This window comes from Sorex fumeus, unplaced genomic scaffold, assembly GCF_029834395.1.
Source record: "Sorex fumeus unplaced genomic scaffold, SorFum_2.1 ptg000019l, whole genome shotgun sequence".
NCBI classification, from domain to species: domain Eukaryota; kingdom Metazoa; phylum Chordata; class Mammalia; order Eulipotyphla; family Soricidae; genus Sorex; species Sorex fumeus.
Genome location: NW_026606076.1, coordinates 12,823,661 through 12,842,656, shown reverse-complemented (window position 1 = coordinate 12,842,656; position 18,996 = coordinate 12,823,661). Strand labels below are relative to the sequence as shown.

At 42.3% G+C, this 18,996-nt stretch overlaps 1 protein-coding gene and 1 pseudogene across 1 annotated transcript; one reads left to right on the top strand and one right to left on the bottom strand.

Annotated features, from left to right (window-relative positions):
• Positions 1–6,863: 6,863 nt before the first annotated feature.
• Positions 6,864–7,817, bottom strand: LOC130022516 (olfactory receptor 7A17-like). The gene has a single exon (XM_056113278.1). It carries the CDS (start codon positions 7,815–7,817, stop codon positions 6,864–6,866), a length of 954 nt encoding a protein of 317 aa, XP_055969253.1.
• Positions 7,818–12,070: 4,253 nt separating this feature from the next.
• LOC130022562 (uncharacterized) lies at positions 12,071–12,161 on the top strand (annotated as a pseudogene).
• The last annotated feature ends 6,835 nt before the right edge of the window (positions 12,162–18,996 follow it).

Below are 18,996 nucleotides of genomic sequence, written 5' to 3'. Positions count from 1 at the left end.
CTGTCAACAGAGCTGATGTCTTCTTGCTGATTAAGAAACATGCTATTGATTTATAAAGGCACATATATACAGATGCATGGTAATAAATGATGCAAGCATCAAACAAAATCATTTAAAATCATTTGAAAACAAAAAATTGATTGTAAGAGGTGAGGAGTCAAAATTAAAATAACATTTTTGTAAGAATGTGTCTAGCCCATGAAGAAAGGTTATTTATCTAAATAATCTATAAGTACAAGGACAATGATATGGTGATGGATGAAACTAGAATTTTGACATGAACTGAGATATAGTATGGACATCAAATGAGACGTTGGACCCCTGAAAACTCTATTATGTTCAGTATTACCTCAGTAAAATTATTTAAAATAAAGGTAACATTTTCCTCAAATAAGCAGCATCATACTACACTGAAGTGGTAGTGAGAAGACCATCAAAGAAATATCAGAGAAGAATGTCTTCTGACATCATTATCATTCCATGGAATCTGCATTCTGGAGTCCTCTCCCAGCTCCAGCACCAATAATGATTTGAAATTTTGATTTATGACCACTCACCTCCTGGAGTTTCTGGACTCTGTTCACATGGGCTCCTGCCTACAATCACTGTAGCACTGTAGCACTGTCCTCCATTGTTCATCAATTTGCTCGAGCAGGCCCAGTAACATTGAGAGACTTGTTGTTACTCTGTTTGGCATATCGAGTACGTCACTGGGAGCTTGCCAGGCTTTCCTATGCGGGCAAGATACTCTCAGTAGCTTGCCGGGTTCTCAGAGAGGGGTGGAGGAACAGAACCCACATGCAAGGCAACTGCCCTACCGCTGTGCTATAGCTCCAGCCCCCTTCCTACAATCACCTTTCACAAAACACCAAGTAAACACTAAAGAACCATTCAGGGGTCCCAGGTAAACACCTGCTTGTACAGAGTGATGGAAGGATGAACAGCGAGCCAGCTACAGAAGTGCAGAGAAGACGCACTGATGGTGGGGTCAGAGGAACGGGGCGAAACAGGCACGTCTTGTCGTGATGGTGGGTCAGTGACCTGGGAACAAAGAGGGCAGACAAGGAGCGTTTATCCATTCAGGAACATCCTGAGGCCAAGTCTCAAAGGTCCCAATTAAAAGAGTATTCCTCCAGCTATGAACAAAATAGCTTCTTGGGAGAGAGAAGGAAGAACAGTGAAATGAAGAGTTTGCTTAATGGTTTTGATTCCCTTTTGGGAAATCTGTAGGCCATTGTGTTTTTCATCAATGTGGGATTTTGTCCCGAGGTACCATCTTATGGTGAAGGAGTCTCTCAAAAAAAATCCTCGGGGCCGGTAGGGCTGTATGCTTAGCACAGCAGGTAGGGCTGTATGACTTGCACGCAGCTGACCCGGGCTTGATTCCCAACATTCCATATGGTTCCCCGATCAATGCCAGGAGTGATTCGCCAGGAGTGATTCCTGAGTGCAAAGCAAGGAGTGACCCCTGAACATCGCTGGGTGTGACCCAAAAAGCAAAAAAAAAATCCTGTTAGGGACTAAGACATGTTCTTTGTGTGTGTGTGTGTGTGTGTGTGTGTGTGTGTGTGTGTGTGTGTGTCACACCCAGCAATGTTCAGGGGTTACTCTTGGCTTTGCACTGATTTGCAGTGAGTACTCCTGGTGGTGCTCGGAGGACCATATGGAATGCTGGGAATCGAACCCAGGTTGGCTTCATGCAAGGCAAACATCCCACCTGATGTACTATTGTTCCGCTCCATAGGACATGTTCTTTGCCAGGGAAATTCCCTAATGGTGATTGTCTACCACCTGTCAAATCTCTGCAGCAATCTACAGCAAAAACTTGCATGTTTAAGTACAACCATAGGCAAAGCAGAAAATAATGTTGAACCGCAAACTTTCCACGTTGTTATCTTCTTTAATAAGCTCAGTGCCCCACAACATGGGATATGATAGATATTTTGAAGGTAAGAAATAGATGTATACAGTGGTTGAACTGGATAAATTCTATACTTTCAAAGGTTTCTTTTGAATTGTGCCAGTTGCCTGGATTCAGAAGAGATAGGAAGGATGGACTAGGGTTGTAGTTGTAGTTCAAGGGGTTGAAGCATATGTTTTCCATGCAGCAGGGCTGGGTTTGATCCCTAACACCTAAAGTCCCTTGAGAACCTCAGGTCAAAACCTCCAAACACAGAGACAGGAGAAGCATCTGCGTACTGACAGGTGTGGCCCCCAGAAAAAGGAAGAACTAATAATTTCTTGTTAACACAAATTCAGCTTTCACAGGTGTTGGCGTTCTTGCTGGGTGCAGCAGGCTGATCCCAGAGTCCCAGCCTGGAGGAGGGTGAGTTGTTGCCATGGCAACTGGAATCCTTCAGTGGTAGGATCTCTCAATGGCCTCGAAACTGCCTGTGGCCAGGGTTGGAGATTAGGGAGCGCTGACACCTGTAAAGCTTATGGTTCCACCACCACATTTGCTCGTTGAAATCCCTTGATACCTCTTGCCTCTCCTCATCTAGCCCATGTGGACTATAGATTTCACCTACCTCTTCCTGTCTTATGATCCACATATAAAGCATCTCTCTCTTCCCCTATATAACCATGTTCTCCCGAATAATGACATCAGCACTTGTGTTTTCATTGCAGCACTGTTCACAATAGCCAGAATCTGGAAACAACCTGTGTGCCCAAGAACAGATGACTGGTTAAAGAAACTATGGTACATTTACACAATGGAAGACTATACAGCCGTTAGAAAAAAAATCACTGTCACTGTCACTTTCCTCCTGTTGTTCATTGATTTGCTCAAGCAGGCCCAGTAACATCTCCATTTTGAGACTTGTTGTTACTGTGTTTGGCATAATGAACATGTTACGGGTAGCTTGCCAGGCTTTGCTGTGCAGGCGAGATACTCTCGGTAGCTTGCTGGGCTCTCTGAGAAGGGCGGAGTAATCAAACCTGGTTCAGCCAAAATCAAGTAATGAAATTTGCTTCTAAATGAATGGATGACATAGAAAGTTCATGCTGAGTGAAGTAAGTCAGAAGGAGAAGGACAGACATAGAATGACTGCGCTCACATGTGGGATATCAAAACAACAACAACAACAAAAACCAAAAGTAAGACTAACACCCAAGGACAGTAGAAACAAGGGGTATGAGGATTGGTCCAGGGTTGGATTCCTGCCTTAAAGGCTTATGGAAAGGGCAGTTGGGATGGAGAGGGGGCCAGTATGGCAATGATGGTTGGAAGGGATTGCTCTGGATGGGAGATGTGTGGGGAACGGCTGAAATAGGATGGCCTTTCAGTATCTGTATTGCAAACCATAATGCCCCAAAGGGAGAGAGAGAGAGACAGAGAGGAGAGAAAGAGAGAGAGGAGAAAGAGAAGGAGTGGGAGGGAGGGAGAGAGGGAGAGAGGGAGAGAGAAAAAAAGAGAGGAGTGAAAAAGTGCCCTCCATAGAGGCAGGCTGGGAGGGCAGTGGCAGTGGGTGACATATGGGATATTGGTGATGGGAAATGTTCATTGGTGGAGGGACGGATATTGGAACATTGAACATTTCATAACTGAAATGAAAGCTTTGTAACAGTATCTCACGGTGATTCAATTAAAAATAGTTGAAAATATTTAAAAATAGTCATGGGCAAAAAAAAAATAAAGTGCACCCTTTCATAATAGTGTAAAATATTTATGAATAAGGTTAAACAGTGAGGTAAAAGATATACATTGTAGAATTTTATAAGACATTGACAAGGGGATAATGCTATAGCTAAGCGTCAGGGACAAATGCCTTTCTTGCTCAGGGACCTAATTTTAATCTCAGACCCACAAGCAACCCCAGTAGTTCGTCAGGTGCTGGAGGTCCAAGGCAGCTCTGGATTCCTGAGCAGCCCAGAATAGCTAAATCAGAGCAGCACTATATATCTGGGCCCTAGCATTGAAATGCAGAAAAAATGCAATGAAAACATAAAGCTTAATAAAATAGTTCATTGTGTATATCCACTAGATCTTCATTATCTAGTCTGTCATTTGAAATCCGAATTGCTTCCATGTTCCATCAATTGTACAATGTGCTGTAATGAACAAAAAGTGCATGTGACCCTCTGACCAAGTATTAATCAAGCATCACTTTGAGTGGTTCTCAGCACTCCCTGAGCACTGCTTTAGAGGCTACTCAGAAAAATATATTAAAGAAATAGAGCAAAATATCAATGAAAATCTTTTTGAGGAGACAGGGACTTGGCCCATTCCTCTCCTGAGTTTTCAGCCAGGAACCAGTATTTCATCAGTGGAAATCTTTCTTGAACAAAATACCCAAACTCCAGTGAAATTTTCATAAAAGAAGAAAAAAAATCTTAGAGAGACATTCACTGAAGACACCATGAGCCAAAGCAACCAGAAAAAGATCAAAACTTGAAGCATTGTAATTCTTGATTAAATTTTTATTACAGGGGCTGGAGCAATAGTACAGCAGATAGGGTGCTTGCCTGGCACGTGGTCGACCTGTGTTTGATCCCTGGAACCCCCCAAGGTCCCCTGAGTCTGCCAGGAGTGATCCATTGAGCGCGAGCAGGAGTAAACCCTGAGCACCGCCAAGTGTGGCCCCCAAGCCAAAAATAAAATAATTTTAATTTAATTAATTTATTTTTATTTACTTATTTTTGCTTTTTGGGTCACACCCAGCTGATTCTCAGGGGTTACTCCTGGTTCTGCACTCAGGAATCACTCCTGGCCATGCTGGTGGACCATATGGGATGCTGGGAATCGAACCCGGGTTTGCCGCGTGCAAGGCAAACGCCCTACCAGCTGTGGTATTGTTCCAGCCCCATAATTTCAATTTTAATATAAAACAATTTTATTTTCAAAAATCCATTAGTGATATATTATTATATTAGCATACAGACATCCACTTAGCACTATTAAATAGAGTGAAGAATCTGAAAAGTGATATTCAATAAAGAAACACAGAGCCAGAAATGGTGTCAGGAGTCAGGCCACTTAGCAGGAGAGAATAAACTTCAGTCCCTATTGTACACAATTCACAACATTACTTGATAGGGATTCAACATGAGAATGAGAAACATAATAAAACTAGGAAATAATTTTAATTATTTTTTTGAAGGGGACATGCTCAGTGATCTTGAGGGATTACTCCTGGCTGTGTACTCAGGGACCATTACTGGAAGGCTCAGTGGATCCTATTGGGATGCTGGGATGCTGAGAATCAATCCCAGGTTGGTCACAAAGTGCCCTTCCTGCTGCTACCAGATGTACTTTGTTCTGTGCTTATGTTCCTCACCGGAGACCATATGGGATGCTGGGGATAGAACCTAAGTTGGCCGTGTGCCCAGCAAGCACTTAGTAAATTAGCAGTTCCCTACTTAACCATTTGGTTTTAACATAACTTGTTATGGAGCATAAGTTATACCCCAAAAATAGAAGGAAACATCTTTGAAGGTATATAATAATAAATGAAAATATTGTTAGAAATAAGTTATATCAAATAATTATGATGCCTCAGTGAATTTTCAATCTCACCAAACTTTATTCCAATTATGAGTTAAAATCTCTCAAAATCCCAGTTGTTGGAACTGCATCTTGATTAAGTTCAGTGCATCATCACAGTATTGGCATGTGATGAAAAATAACCCCCCTAACCTCTTGAGAGTGGCCGGTCTCCTCTCTAACAAGCAAAGGTCTGTTACTCTGATGAAATTTAGCTGGGAACCTCATTCTTGTCCTGGTGATATATATATACCGAGTAATGATAAATTTCATACTTATATCAGAAGTTAAGAATTGTTACTTAATTTTTTTTGCTTTTTGGGTCACACCTGGTGATGCTCAGGGGTTACTCTTGGCTTTGCACTCAGGAATCACTCCTGGCAGTGCTGGGGGACCATATGGGATGCTGGGAATCGAATCCGGGTTGACCACGTGCAAGGCAAATTCCATACACACTGTGCTATCACTCCAGCCTCTACTTAATTTTATTATTTATTTATTTATTTGCTTTTTGGGTCATACCTGGAGATGCACAGGGGTTACTTCTGGCTCTGCACTCAGGAATTACTCCTGGCAGTGCTGGGGGACCACATGGGATGCTGGGAATCAAACCCAGGTTGCCGCGTGCAAGGCTATAGCCCTACCTGCTGTGCTATCACTCCAGCCCTTTAAATTTTAATTTAGAAAAACTTGGGTCATCATAGAAACATTTAGCAATATTGAAAATAAACTACAGACGGCTGTTGCATAAGGAACCAATCTATTGATAACATAGAAATCACTACTCTATAACATTAAATATCCTTGCACCAAATATATGCAAAGCAAATAATAGTTTTCAAGGGAAATATTGGCAGAAACACATCATCATAGGTGATGTTCTAGCCCCCAGTGGTGTCAATAGTCATGATTAAGGCTTTAGATGCAGCTGATAAAGGCAAAATCTCATATCATATTTTTCCACATTACTAGAAATATAAAAACTTCATGGTTGTCAAAAATGATCTTTCAAAAGTAGTATTACACTTCATGTCTTCAGCTTTATTAACCTTTGCTAATCAACTCGGTATCATTTAGGTATGTTCAGAAGGTTTTTTTTCTTAGAAATTAATTTAGACCCCGGAGTAAATGACAATCATTGAATATTTTAAATCCAAATTTGGGAATCCACTGGAGAGAACAGAATGAACAAGAAAAGATTTTCATAAAGGAGACAGAAGATAGATGAGTAAAGTATGTTAACATATTAGGTAAGAAAATTTAAAAAAACACAGACACTATAGAAAGACATAAAGGTACATTTCCCTTCTACATTCTAATAAAAAATATCCCCATATCTGTATCTGGAGATGAAGCCCCTGATGTAGTTGGAATTTCTTCAGACCTCAGATGATTTTGCTTTCATCATATTTTTCCCAGTGAGGATTCTCAGAGCGCCCTTGATATCTTTGTTCCTGAGGCTGTAGATGAAGGGGTTCAGCATGGGGGTGACCACAGTGTACATCACTGAGGACACTGCAATGGATTGCGATTTCTGGGTGCTAGCAGAGCTCAGGTACACACAGAGCCCTGTACCGTAAAACAAGCAGACCACGGAGAGGTGAGACACACAAGTGGAAAACGCTTTATACTTGCCCTGAGAGGAGGAGATTCTGCGGATGGAGGAGATGATCTTAGAGTAGGAGTAAAGGATCCCAGTAAGGGGGCCACCCCCCAGAACTCCCGCTGAAGAGTAGATTACCACATCATTAAGGAAGGTGTCGGAGCAAGCCAGGTGGACCACCTCATTGAGTTCACAGAGAAAATGAGGGATTTCCAAGTTGCTACAGAAAGACAGACGTAACACCATGAGACTGTGCATTAAGGAATGCAGGGAACTGACCCCCCAGCACGCCAGAACCAATAGCACACAGAGCCGGGGGTTCATAATGACTGTGTAGTGCAGCGGGTGACAGATAGCCACATAGCGGTCATAGGCCATCACGGTCAAGAGAGAGTTGTCCAGCCCCGCAAGGAAGATGGAAAAATACATCTGAGTGAGGCAGCCCTCATAGCTGATAGCTTTGCTCTGCGTCTGAATGTTGTATAACATCTTGGGGATTGTGTTGGAGGTAAAGCAGATGTCCACAAAGGACAGGTTGGACAGGAAGAAGTACATGGGCGTGTGGAGGCGGGGGTCAGAGATGACAGCCACGATGAGGAGCAGGTTCCCCAGCACGGTGATCAGGTACATGGATAGGAAGAGCCCGAATAAAAAGGGCTCCAATGCTGCTTCCTCTGAAAATTGCAGAAGAAGAAATTGTATGGTTCCTGTCAGGTTTTGTGGGTCCATAGGGTGGAGGGGATTCTAGACTTGGACAAAAGATGATGATTATTTTCCGGATAAACAGGATTGCTTTCTACTTCTTATTTATTTAAAATTTATTTATTTATTTATTTATTTAAGGTGATGATGCATTACAAGAGCAGTTGTTTTCAAGGAACACTTTTACACCTTTTCTTTTTCTTTTTTGCTTTTTGGGTCACACCTGGCAATGCACAGGGGTTACTCCTGGCTCTGCACTCAGGAGTTACTCCTGGCGGTGCTCAGGGGACCATATGGGATGCTGGGAATCAAACCCAGGTTGGCCGCGTGCAAGGCAAACACCCTACCCGCTGTGCTATCTCTCCAGTCCCACACCTTTTCTAAATATGTACTACAATACCATTTTCATTAAAGACATTATTTGGCTTGCATGAATGACTTTTATTGACCTTTGAAATTAAGAAAGTAATTTCAATATATTAGGAATGGTACTTTTCTCTTTGGGGTAACATGGTAATGGTTATGTGTTAGAATTTATTTTAAAATAGTATTGAATCATTGTGAATTACCAAGTTACTAAATTATTTGTGATTGAGATTAAGGGCACAAGATTCCAACACCAATCCCTTCACCATTGTTTCCTTCTTTTTTTTAAATTTTGCTTTTTGGGTCACACTTTGTGATGCACAGGGGTTACTCCTGGCTCTGCACTCAGGAATTATTTCTGGGGTTGTTCAGGGGATCATATCGAATGCTGGGAATCGAACTCAAGTTGGCTGAGTGCAAGGCAAACACCCTACCCGCTGTGCTATCACTCCAGCCCCTTCCACCTTATTTGCAATACTATTTTGCAATACTGTATTGCAAAGACAGCTGGCAGTACTGTTTCTGAAAGCACATCATTTTCATCCAGTTCTCATCCAAATCGGCCACTTCCCCCATTATTACCTGAGTGGTCCCGTCCCACTGTGTCTTCCTAGAAAGGACTGAGTTCTCTTGCCCTTTGTTTTTTATTTGCTTTGGCATTATTCTCCTAAAATGTCTCTTTTTATCTTGCTAATGAGTGCAATCATTCCGCGTCTTTTTTTTAATAGAAGTTTGATTTTTATTTTAATTTGTGCTTTTTATTTTTTTTGGATAACACGTAGTGATGCTCAGGGGTTACTCCTAGTTCTGCACTCAGGGATTACTCCTAGTGGTGCGTGGGGGACCCTATGGGATACCGGGGATTGAACCCGGGTCAGCCGTGTGCAAAGCAAACGCCCTACCCACTAACTATAGCTCCAGTCCCCACTCTGTGTCTTTTGAACTTTTGTCCTAACCTTTTTCCAAGAGCTCTTTTGACTCTTCCATTTGAACCTAAAATCCTCAGGCTTTTGAAAAATAACCTGTGAGTTCTGAGAATGCTTCTAGATTTATGGGAGGCCGTGGGTGACTGGAAAACCTCTTCACAAACATAAACAAATGTAAAACCCACCTTTCTTACCCAAGGGAGGTGCTGTGGTGAGAGAGGTTCATTTTTATTGTGATTGGGTCAGAAAAACTAACAATGTGACATTTAGATCAGCCATCACAAAAAATATAGGATGAAAGCTTCATGGCCAGAGCAAACGCTCTGAGCTGGGATTTATAGTGTGAAGTCATGTCCACAGAGGAATGAGATTGAGAGAGGGATGGATGAAGGAGGGTGTGTGTGTGTGTGTGGACGTGGGATGGGGGAGGTCGGATGAGGGTGGGGGGTGTCTCCCAGCTTTGTGAAACTGCAGGATAGGTTGTTTTAATATGCACAGACCGAAAGAGGAAGCCTCAGTTTACCCTTGCCAGCTGCTGTGAGCTGTCCCATTTTTTTGAGTTTCTGGGCTCTTTCTGATAAATAGGGAGTTAATAGCTGTCCAAGGAAAAATTCTGCCCCAGATTTTAGGCTCACCTGGAGGCTAAGATAATGAGCAGTACCTCAGACGGGTGGCCAGATAAGGATCAGTCAGACCTTTGCATCCTCTAGAACATTCTTGTCAATTGATAAGAAATGCAAAGAGCCCAATTTTCATGAAAAAGGCCATGCAACAAAGCCCCCACATATTAATTTCCCCATTATACAAAGACAGTGTTCATGTAAAAAAGCCCACAAAAAAAGAGCCCTATTTAACTTAGTCCTATACAAAGTTCCTCTTTGGGGAGTTCCTTTTCCTCCGTTATACTTTCCAATAAACTTTTCTACTTTCTTTTTTTAGTACTCAGGGGCTTAAACTTTTCTACTTTTTTTTAGGCTTCTTGGGTCACACCCACTGATGCAAGGAGTTACTCCTGGTTCATGCACTCAGGAATTACTGCTGGCGTTGCTCGGGGGACCATATGGGATGGTGGGAATCGGACCTAGGTTGGCTGTGTGCAAGGCAAATGCCTTACCCGCTGTGCTATTGCTCCAGCCCCACTTTTTTACTTTCTAACTCAGCGACTTTATTATTCAATATTTTCACCCTCTGTCACCACTCCTACATCAGAGCTAGGACATATTACTAATTTTTTAGGGGCTTCTCATGAATGTATCTATACACTCACACACACAAAACAAAGAAAGTATTTTAACTGAATATGCAAACAGCAAACCAGCTTAATGAACATGTTTTCATATACTTTAGTAACTAAATTTAATAGAGCAGTAAAAACTGCAACAAGATATACAATGTAGGGGCTGGAGCCTTAATACAGTGGGTAGGGCATTTGTCTTGCAAAAGCTGGACAGAACAAACAGGCATGTGTCAGAGGCTAATAGTGTGTTATGAATCAGGGGCTGGGTCCCAGTTGATTTGGATATTCAACGTGTGACAGGACTTTGCTGTTGCTTTAGTTTGGGGAAGTCCTGGTATTTCCTAAAAGTAATGGTGTCTGTATATTTTGGAAAGACCAGAATTTTTAAGATTTTTAAGTTTTCTGAATTCTGAATCTCAAAACACCAATCTCATCACTGAGAAACTCAGGACATTTTGTGCAAGAGTGTCAAAACAGAAGAAAATTTCAGTTTTCAGAGAAAAATCCCCAAGTATCACACACTGCAAGCAAATTTTAAATTATTGGTTACAGTCAATAGTTAGACTGTGTTTAAGAGGGTATTTATTTATATAATTTGTTAGCAATATTTTGTTTTATATATTTGCATGGGTAGGAGTGATAGCACAGTGGGTAGGGGGTTTGCCTTTCAGGTGGCCCACTTGGCCAATCCAGGTTCGATTCCTCTGCCCCTCTCGGAGAGCCCGGCAAGCTACCAAGAGTATCTCACCCTCACGGCAAAGCCTGGCAAGCTACCCATGACGTATTTGATATGCCAAGCTCAGTAGCAATGGAGACTTTACTGAGCTCGCTCAAGCAAATCGATGAACAATAGGAGGACAGTGACAGTGACAGTGATATGATATTTGCAAATTTAGACATTGTTATAAAATATTAGGCTTCAAAGCACAGACTGAGAAGTAGATTGACAGAAAAATCATCATAAGCTGCAGTTAGAAAAGAGGAAACCATGAAATTTGCATATAAGTGGATCAACATGGAGAGTATCATGCTAAGCGAAATGAGTCAGAAAGAGCGGGACAGATACAGAATGACTGCACCCATTTGTGGAATATAAAGTAACATATTAGGAGACTAGCACCTAAGGACAGTAGAGATAAGGGTCAGGAGGATTGCTCCACGATCTCATGTGCTGGGGGAAAAGGCAGGTGGGAGGGAGAAGGGACCACTAAGCAAATGACGGTTGGAGGGATCGCTCGTGACGGGAGATGAGAGCTGAAAGTAGACTATGGACCAAACTTGATGACTGTTTAGTGCCTAATATTGCAACCATAACACCCAAAAGGAGAGAGAGAGTAAGATGGAATGTGTCTGTTACAGAGGCTGGGGCAGGGTAGGGGAGGGGGTGGTGGGAGGAACACTGGGAACATTGGTGCTGGAGAAAGGGCACTGGTGGAGGGATGGGTACTTGAACATTGTTTGATTGAAACATAATCACGAAAATTTGTAAGTCTGTAACTGTATCTCATGGTAGCACTGCACTGTAGCACTGTCCTCCCTTTGGTTGTTCATTGATTTGCTCGATCAGGCACCAGTAACCACGAAATTTGTTGTTATTGTTTTTGGCATATCAAATATGCCACGGGGAGCTTGCCAGGCTCTGCTGTGTGGGCGGGATATTCTCGTTAGCTTGCTGGGCTCTCCAAGAGGGAGGGAGGAATCGAACCCGGGTTGGCCGCGTGCAAGACAAACGCCCTACCCGCTGTGCTATCACTCCAGCTGAAAGGAGAGGTTAGCATTCCCCTTGATAAGTACGGAAGAGGTTTTGGCCTGCAACATGCATACGGTATATCATCGTGATTCACTAAAATTAAAAAAAAAATTATAAGCTGCAGACCTGGAGCAATCGTAAAGTGAGCTGGGAACTTTCTTTGTATGACGCTGACCTGGGTTCGATCCCCGTCACCACATCAGAGACCCCAGCCCTACCAGGAATGATCCCTGAGCACTGAGCTAGGATTCAGCCCTGAACACTTCTGGGTATCTCCCCAAGACAAAAACAAAAAGCAAAAATAGAGAGAGGATGAATGATCTGTGACTGGATTCATTCATTCATTTTTTTTTTAACCAGTCTAACTTTTCCTTTATATTTAAACAATTTGATTCCCTCTTTTCATTGTTCAATGAAAATGATGACAATTTGGTCTATGGGCCACCACCATGTTAGTTTTTATTCAATCTATTAATGTTGCTGCTACCCCAGCTGTTTGAGTACTTCAAGAACTAAATTAGTTGCACTCAAACCATAATGCCCAAAAGGAGAGAGAGAGAGTAAGGAGGAAGGTGCCTGCCACTGAGACATAGGTTGGGACGGGTGGGGGTGGCAAGAGGGATACAGAGGACATTCGTGGTGGTAAATAAACACTGGTGAAGGGATGGGTGCTCAAACATTGTAGGACTGAAACTCAATCATGAAAGCTTTGTAGCTGTAGTTAACGGTGATTCAATAAAAAATATATAAATTAGTGGCACTCATATAAGTACAGAAAATCCAATATAGTATTATATTCTGCTCAGTTTGATTCTCAGAATTTGTCATGACACATGTGACCCTAGCTTTGTTATTCATTTCTAAAATTGAATAATTGTGAGATACACAGTTACAAAGTTATTCATGATTGAGTTTCAGCCATACAATGTTCCAACACCCGTTCCTCCACCACTTATCATCATCAATGTCCTCGGTTTCCCTTATACCTGCCTCTATGGCAAACACTGCTCTTTCTCTCTCCCTCCCTTAAAAATGATCATAGTATCGGGGGCTGGAGAGATAGCACAGCGGGTAGGGCGTTTGCCTTGCACGCGTCCGACCCAGGTTCAATTCCAAGCATTCCATATGGTCCCCTGAGCACCGCCAGGAGTAACTCCTGAGTGCAGAGCCAGGAGTAATTCCTGTGCATTGCCAGGTGTGACACAAAAAGCAAAAAAAAAAAATGATCATAGTATTAACACTAATAATACCAGTTTTACCATAACAAAGGGTTGGAGCGATAACACAGCAGGTAGGGCGTTTTGCCTTGCATGCAGCCAACATGGCAGACCCAAGTTTGATTCCTCTGCCCCTCTCGGAGAGCCCAGCAAGCTACTGAGAGAGTATCTCGTCCACGTGACAAAGCCTGACAAACTACCCGTGATGTGTTCGATATGCCAAACACAGTAACAACAAAGTCTCCAGTGGAGACGTTACTGGGCCCGCTCGAGCAAATCGGGAGGGCCTTTACTTTACCTTACTTTACTTAATCAATGCAAAAGAGACATGTTTTAATTCTAGAATTTCAATTAATGTAATGAAAAACGGGAACAAATCCACTGCTGACCTCACCATCCTAAAGCAAAGGACTCCAACAGATAATTCACATGCAAAGCAATACTAATCACACCCACTGATGTATCTAGACACACAGGAAATAAAACAATTAGAGAGAAAGTATGTTACCACAGCCTTTCTCAACACTCTATCACTGTCTTACTACCTGTGTCTCAAGGGCTGTTGTTGCAAGATAATATTTTCCATCATTCCTTGGTCTGAGTCTTTTTAGTCTGTAAGTAAATGTAAACAAATATGCCTTATCTTGGGGCTGGAAGCGAGAGCACAGCTGGGAAGGGGTTTGCTTTGCATGCAGGCGACCCAGGTTTGAATCCCAGCATCCCATGTGATACTGCCAGGAGTAATTCCTGAGTGCAGAGCCAGGAGTAACCCCTGTAACCCCTGTGCATCACCGGGTGTGACCCCCCCAAAAAAGCCTTATCTTTAGAAACTAACAAAAGGATGTCTTCATTGGTTAACCATTGGTGGCAGATTCACTATTTACCCACTCCCATTAATTGTAAAGAATTTTAGTCTTTGACTGTAATTTGAATTCAGGACTCTAAACTTGAATTTTTTTCTAATTTTTCTTCTAGTAATATCATTGATCTCTGCTTATTGCTTATTAACTCATCTTCGATCATCATAAACAACATAGCAATCAATCATGTAGCCATGACAAACAATGATCACTGGTGTCTGTGGTGGCAGACTCTAAAGCGACCTCAGGTAAACCTTCTTGCCTTTATCTCCCTCAGAACTTCACCTGCACCATCCCCATGAATTGCAGACAGACCTTTGAATTGTCTCCCACAATTCCCTTGGTGGGTCGCTGATGATGGAGCCTGAAGCCCAGACAAGATAGCAGGGAGGAGAGAAGCCTTGGTTCACACCACAATCAGGACTGGAGAGCTTCAGAAAGCACGGTGCCGTGACCAACTCAGGTAAGGGAGCTGAGGGACTGTGGGCGCTACTTACAGCTACTGCCGTCTTCTCCTTGGGCACATTGCCTTCCAGTTACTATGGCCACTAAGTATAGATTTCCCTGTGGGCTCCTTGTCTGGACAGAATGGAGATTCTCTATTTCCCAAGGACCTTGTTAGAATCCAAGCATGTCTATTTGTGATAATGGATAATGTCTGCAGGGGGGCAGCTGAGCACGCACATTTGAGAGTGTGAGACTGTCTAGTTTCTTTCTTTCTTATACTAGCAATCCTCTTCTTGCCATGTACATTTGTACTATCTTGGATTTGTGTTTCTAACGCAGAAACTGGGTCAGCAAACGCTGGTGGGTCCGTGGTCTCTGCATCCCTAGCAAACTCTTGGGTGATGGGGAAGCTGTATTTCCTGGCCTGTGGTCCACTCTATTCTGTGGTCCTGTGAATAAATTGAGTTGTAGCTAGTTTGACCCTTCTGTTCAAGGGTTAAGCTGCTTGTGGTGTATTCATCCATCTCAAAGTCGTAATAAATTCTTGTTTGATTCCTTTATATGAATGGCCTTGACCAATAATATAACTCTGGAAAGAAGATTATTGTAAAAAACCACATATATTCCTATCCTTACATTAGAATATTTCTGTAGGGTTGATGAGATATATGCATGTAATACACTCCCTTACACATAGATGACTCGGGTTTGATCCAAGCACTGCAAGATCTATAATAATAACAATTAAATGACCTGTTTTTATATACATATATATTTAAAATTTTTATTAGTGAAACTGGAGAGCATAATTTTTTTTTAATTTCGATTCATCCGCCCCTCTCGGAGAGCCTGGCAAGCTACCGAGAGTATTCGATATGCCAGACACAGTAACAACAAAGTCTCCAATGGAGACGTTACTGGGCCCGCTCGAGCAAATCGACGATCAACGGGAGGGCCTTTACCTTTACCTTATTAGTGAAACACCATGAGGTACAGTTGTAGACTTACGAATTTTTGTGTTTGGGTTTCAGTTATACAATGATAGAATACCCATCCCTCCAACAGTGCCCATTCTCTACCACCACTAATTCCAGTATCTCCCCATCCCCCGAATTAACTGACCTGTTTGATTATTACTCCTAACAGTTTTTACTTCACTCTTTAGCAACTTGTCTGTTGTTATTTAAAGAGTTTATTTAAACAGAGCTGTAGACATGAGAAATATTCACCCAAGAAAAAATAGTCTGGTTGTCCAGGAAAAATATAAATCAGTAATAGAGAAATGAGTTGCAGAAAGACAGTGCTAAAATGTATCACATATTTTGCTTTAAAAATTTTAGAAACTTCTGGGTTGTACAGTGCTACCTTATATTCTTTATATTTAAAAAAATTGTGTGGCTATTTTGAGGATTTTGGAAGTTTGGGCCACACCTAGCAATTCTCAGAGGTTCTCTCTCAAGAATTACTCCTGGTGGTGTGCAGGGTACCATCTGGGATACTGGGGATTGGACCTAGGTTGTCTTCCTGCAATGCAAGCCCCTCACCTGCTGTACCATCTCTCTGGCCCCCTAAATTTGTGTGGTTCGGTTTGTGCAGTTTGAACAAATTAGTATCAATGTATTCCATTATATGATGGAAGTTTCTAAATATTTGGGATCTCTGTTTAGACAATCAGAGATAACAATAAACTAGAAGAAAATCCCCCATCAGAGAAAAATATGAGAATTAATCCAATAAATTGAAATGAAACTAATTTAATTAGTAAAGTAGAATTTATAATGCCCAACTCTGGGAAAATTCACAATTTTTGGCCCTGATTCTTTTCTATGTTAGCTCAAGGAAATTATACAGCTCCAAGAAGTATCTTTTTTGGTTTCTGTTCCAAAGAGGATTTTCAGAGCCCACTTTATATCTTTTCCTGAGACTGTAAAAGAACAAGTTCAGCATGGTGATAATTAGCATGTACATCACCGAGGCAAAAGCACTGGAGTGTGATGATCTGGGGTACACAGTGCTCAGGTACACATCTATGCCTTTGCCAAAAACTAAGGAGACCACAGAGAGGTGAGAAACACAGGTGGAAAATGCTTTATACTTCCCCTTAGCAGATGAGATTCTCTGTTTGAAGGAAATGATCCTAGAGTAGGAGTAAAAGATACCAGCCAGGGAACTGCCCACCAGCAGCACAGACACTAAATACATCACCAGGACATAAGCAAAGTTGTCAGAGCAGGTGAGTTGGATGACCTCTTTGAGGTTACACACAAACAAAGGGGTATTTCAATGTCTGAACAGAAGGATAACTACAACACCACTAAGCTTTCTACCAAGGTATGTAAGGAGCTTGTGACCCAGCACACCAGAATCAGCAACCCAACGAGCTGGGGATTCAAAATGACTGTGTAGTGCAGGAGGGTGCGGGGGAGAGGCAGATGGCCTCAAAGCGGTTATAAGCCATTAAGCTCAACAGCTTCTCCTGTTCTGCAGATCAAGAAGAATGAAAAAACATCAGCATCAGGCTTTCCAAATGACGCTTCTCTGTCACATCTGGGTAATGCATCCTTCATAGGAAATGGCTTTGTTGTGGATATGGATGTTCTGCAGCATCTTGGGGACAGTGGTAGAGGTGAAGCAGATGTCCACAAGGGATGGGTTGGACAGGAAGAAGTACACAGGTGTGTGGAGGTGGGGGTCAGAGATGACGGCCAGGATGATGAGCAGGTTCCCCAGCACGGTGATCAGGTACATGAACAGAAAAAGCCAAAATAAGAATGGTTGCACATTTGGGTCCTCAGAAAATCCTAGAAGAAGAAATTCTGTAATTCTTGTTAAGTTCCTTTTTATCCATGCTGTTAAAGAGATTACAGAAAATAATATAAAAACAAACATTTTTCAGGGCTGGAGCAATAGCATAGCTGGTAGGGCGTTTGCCTTGCACGCAGCTGACCTAGGTTCAAATCCCAGCATCCCATAGGGTCTCCCAAGCACCACCAGGAGTAATTCCTGAGTCCATTAACCAGGAGTAACTCCTGTGCATCGCTGAGTGTGACCGAAAAAGCAAAAACAAACAAACAAAAAACCAAACTTTTTTTCACAAGTAGACATACAATCAGGCTTTCCAAATGACGCTCTGTGTCACATCATGATTAGAAACAGACTCATCTTGAAAGAGATTAAGGAGTAGCAGGGATGTGAAAACATGTTGTAGAAACACATCGTGGGAGAGAAATTCATCAGCGGATGCACAGGAGAACCTTCATGCTGGCTTGTTTAAGACACAGCGTGCAATTGGTACCGTGGAATCACAGCTCAGTTCTCTTGTTGAAAGCATTTGGGCAGCCCATGATAACAAAGGAAAAAGAACATAAACTTTGACACACACCCACATCTCCCAGATGGAATGCACCTGTGATCATCTGCCACCATAGAATCCATCGGATTGGCACCTTCAACCTCCATCTGGAAAGTCCCGTCATTAAAAACAAGACGGACAGGCTCTGTGGTATGTCTAAGTTACAAGCTAGCCTAGATGGGCAAAGCAAAGGAAGATCTATCCATTTGCTGACCACAAAATCTCCTTGAACTAGGCTCCCCAGCACGAAACACAGCAGCTGTTATATTTATTGGCAGGAGCATGAAGAATAGTTAACTGGGAGAGAAGAGAAAGGGCTGTATATTTACAGAACCGCAGCCATTGTGTGAGACACCCTCAGTCAGAATCTATAAAGCAGAGCCTCAAAGTCATCCTTATCTCCTATTCTCTTTTCATCTGGGAGGACTTTTGTGCCTGTGAAGGCCTACTCCCCTCCATCTGCAGAGCCATTTTGGAAAAGCACGGCTTTTGCCAGTAACAATAAACTAGAAGGTTGAACCAGAGAACACCCATTTATGGGGGTCTGCTGAAAAGGCAGAACTACCCCTGCATGAAGTCAATGGAGATAACCACTGAACCAATTAAGGAAAAGGTCACAAGGGAGTGGCTCAAGATGTTCAGAGAAGCCCCTTGCATTTTTTTTTCTGTTTTCTTTTTGGGTCACACTTGGAGATGCACAGGGGTTACTACTGGCTCTGCACTCCGGAATTACTCCTGGCGGTGCTTAGGGGACCATATGGGATGCTGGGAATCGAATCTCAGTTGGCTGTACGCAAGGCAAATGCCCTACTCGTTCTGCTATCACTCTAGCCCCTGTTCTCTATTTCCTAGCATCAACAATTTCTCCAAAGTTCTTGTCATCACTCTTCGGATGGTAGCAGAAAATTGAATAAAAAAAGACAATCGTATATGAGTATTTCCTATCTAATTAGATATGATTACTGAGATATTTAGCAAATATAGACGGGGAAGAGTCTAAAGGTATAAGTGAGGCACCTGCCCAATATAATCTGTTCTGTTTTGTGCAAGG

What these genes read in the sequence shown, in the direction of transcription:
- LOC130022516 (XM_056113278.1), bottom strand. Translation starts at nt 7,817, where the DNA reads ATGGACCCACAAAACCTGACAGGAACCATACAATTTCTTCTTCTGCAA.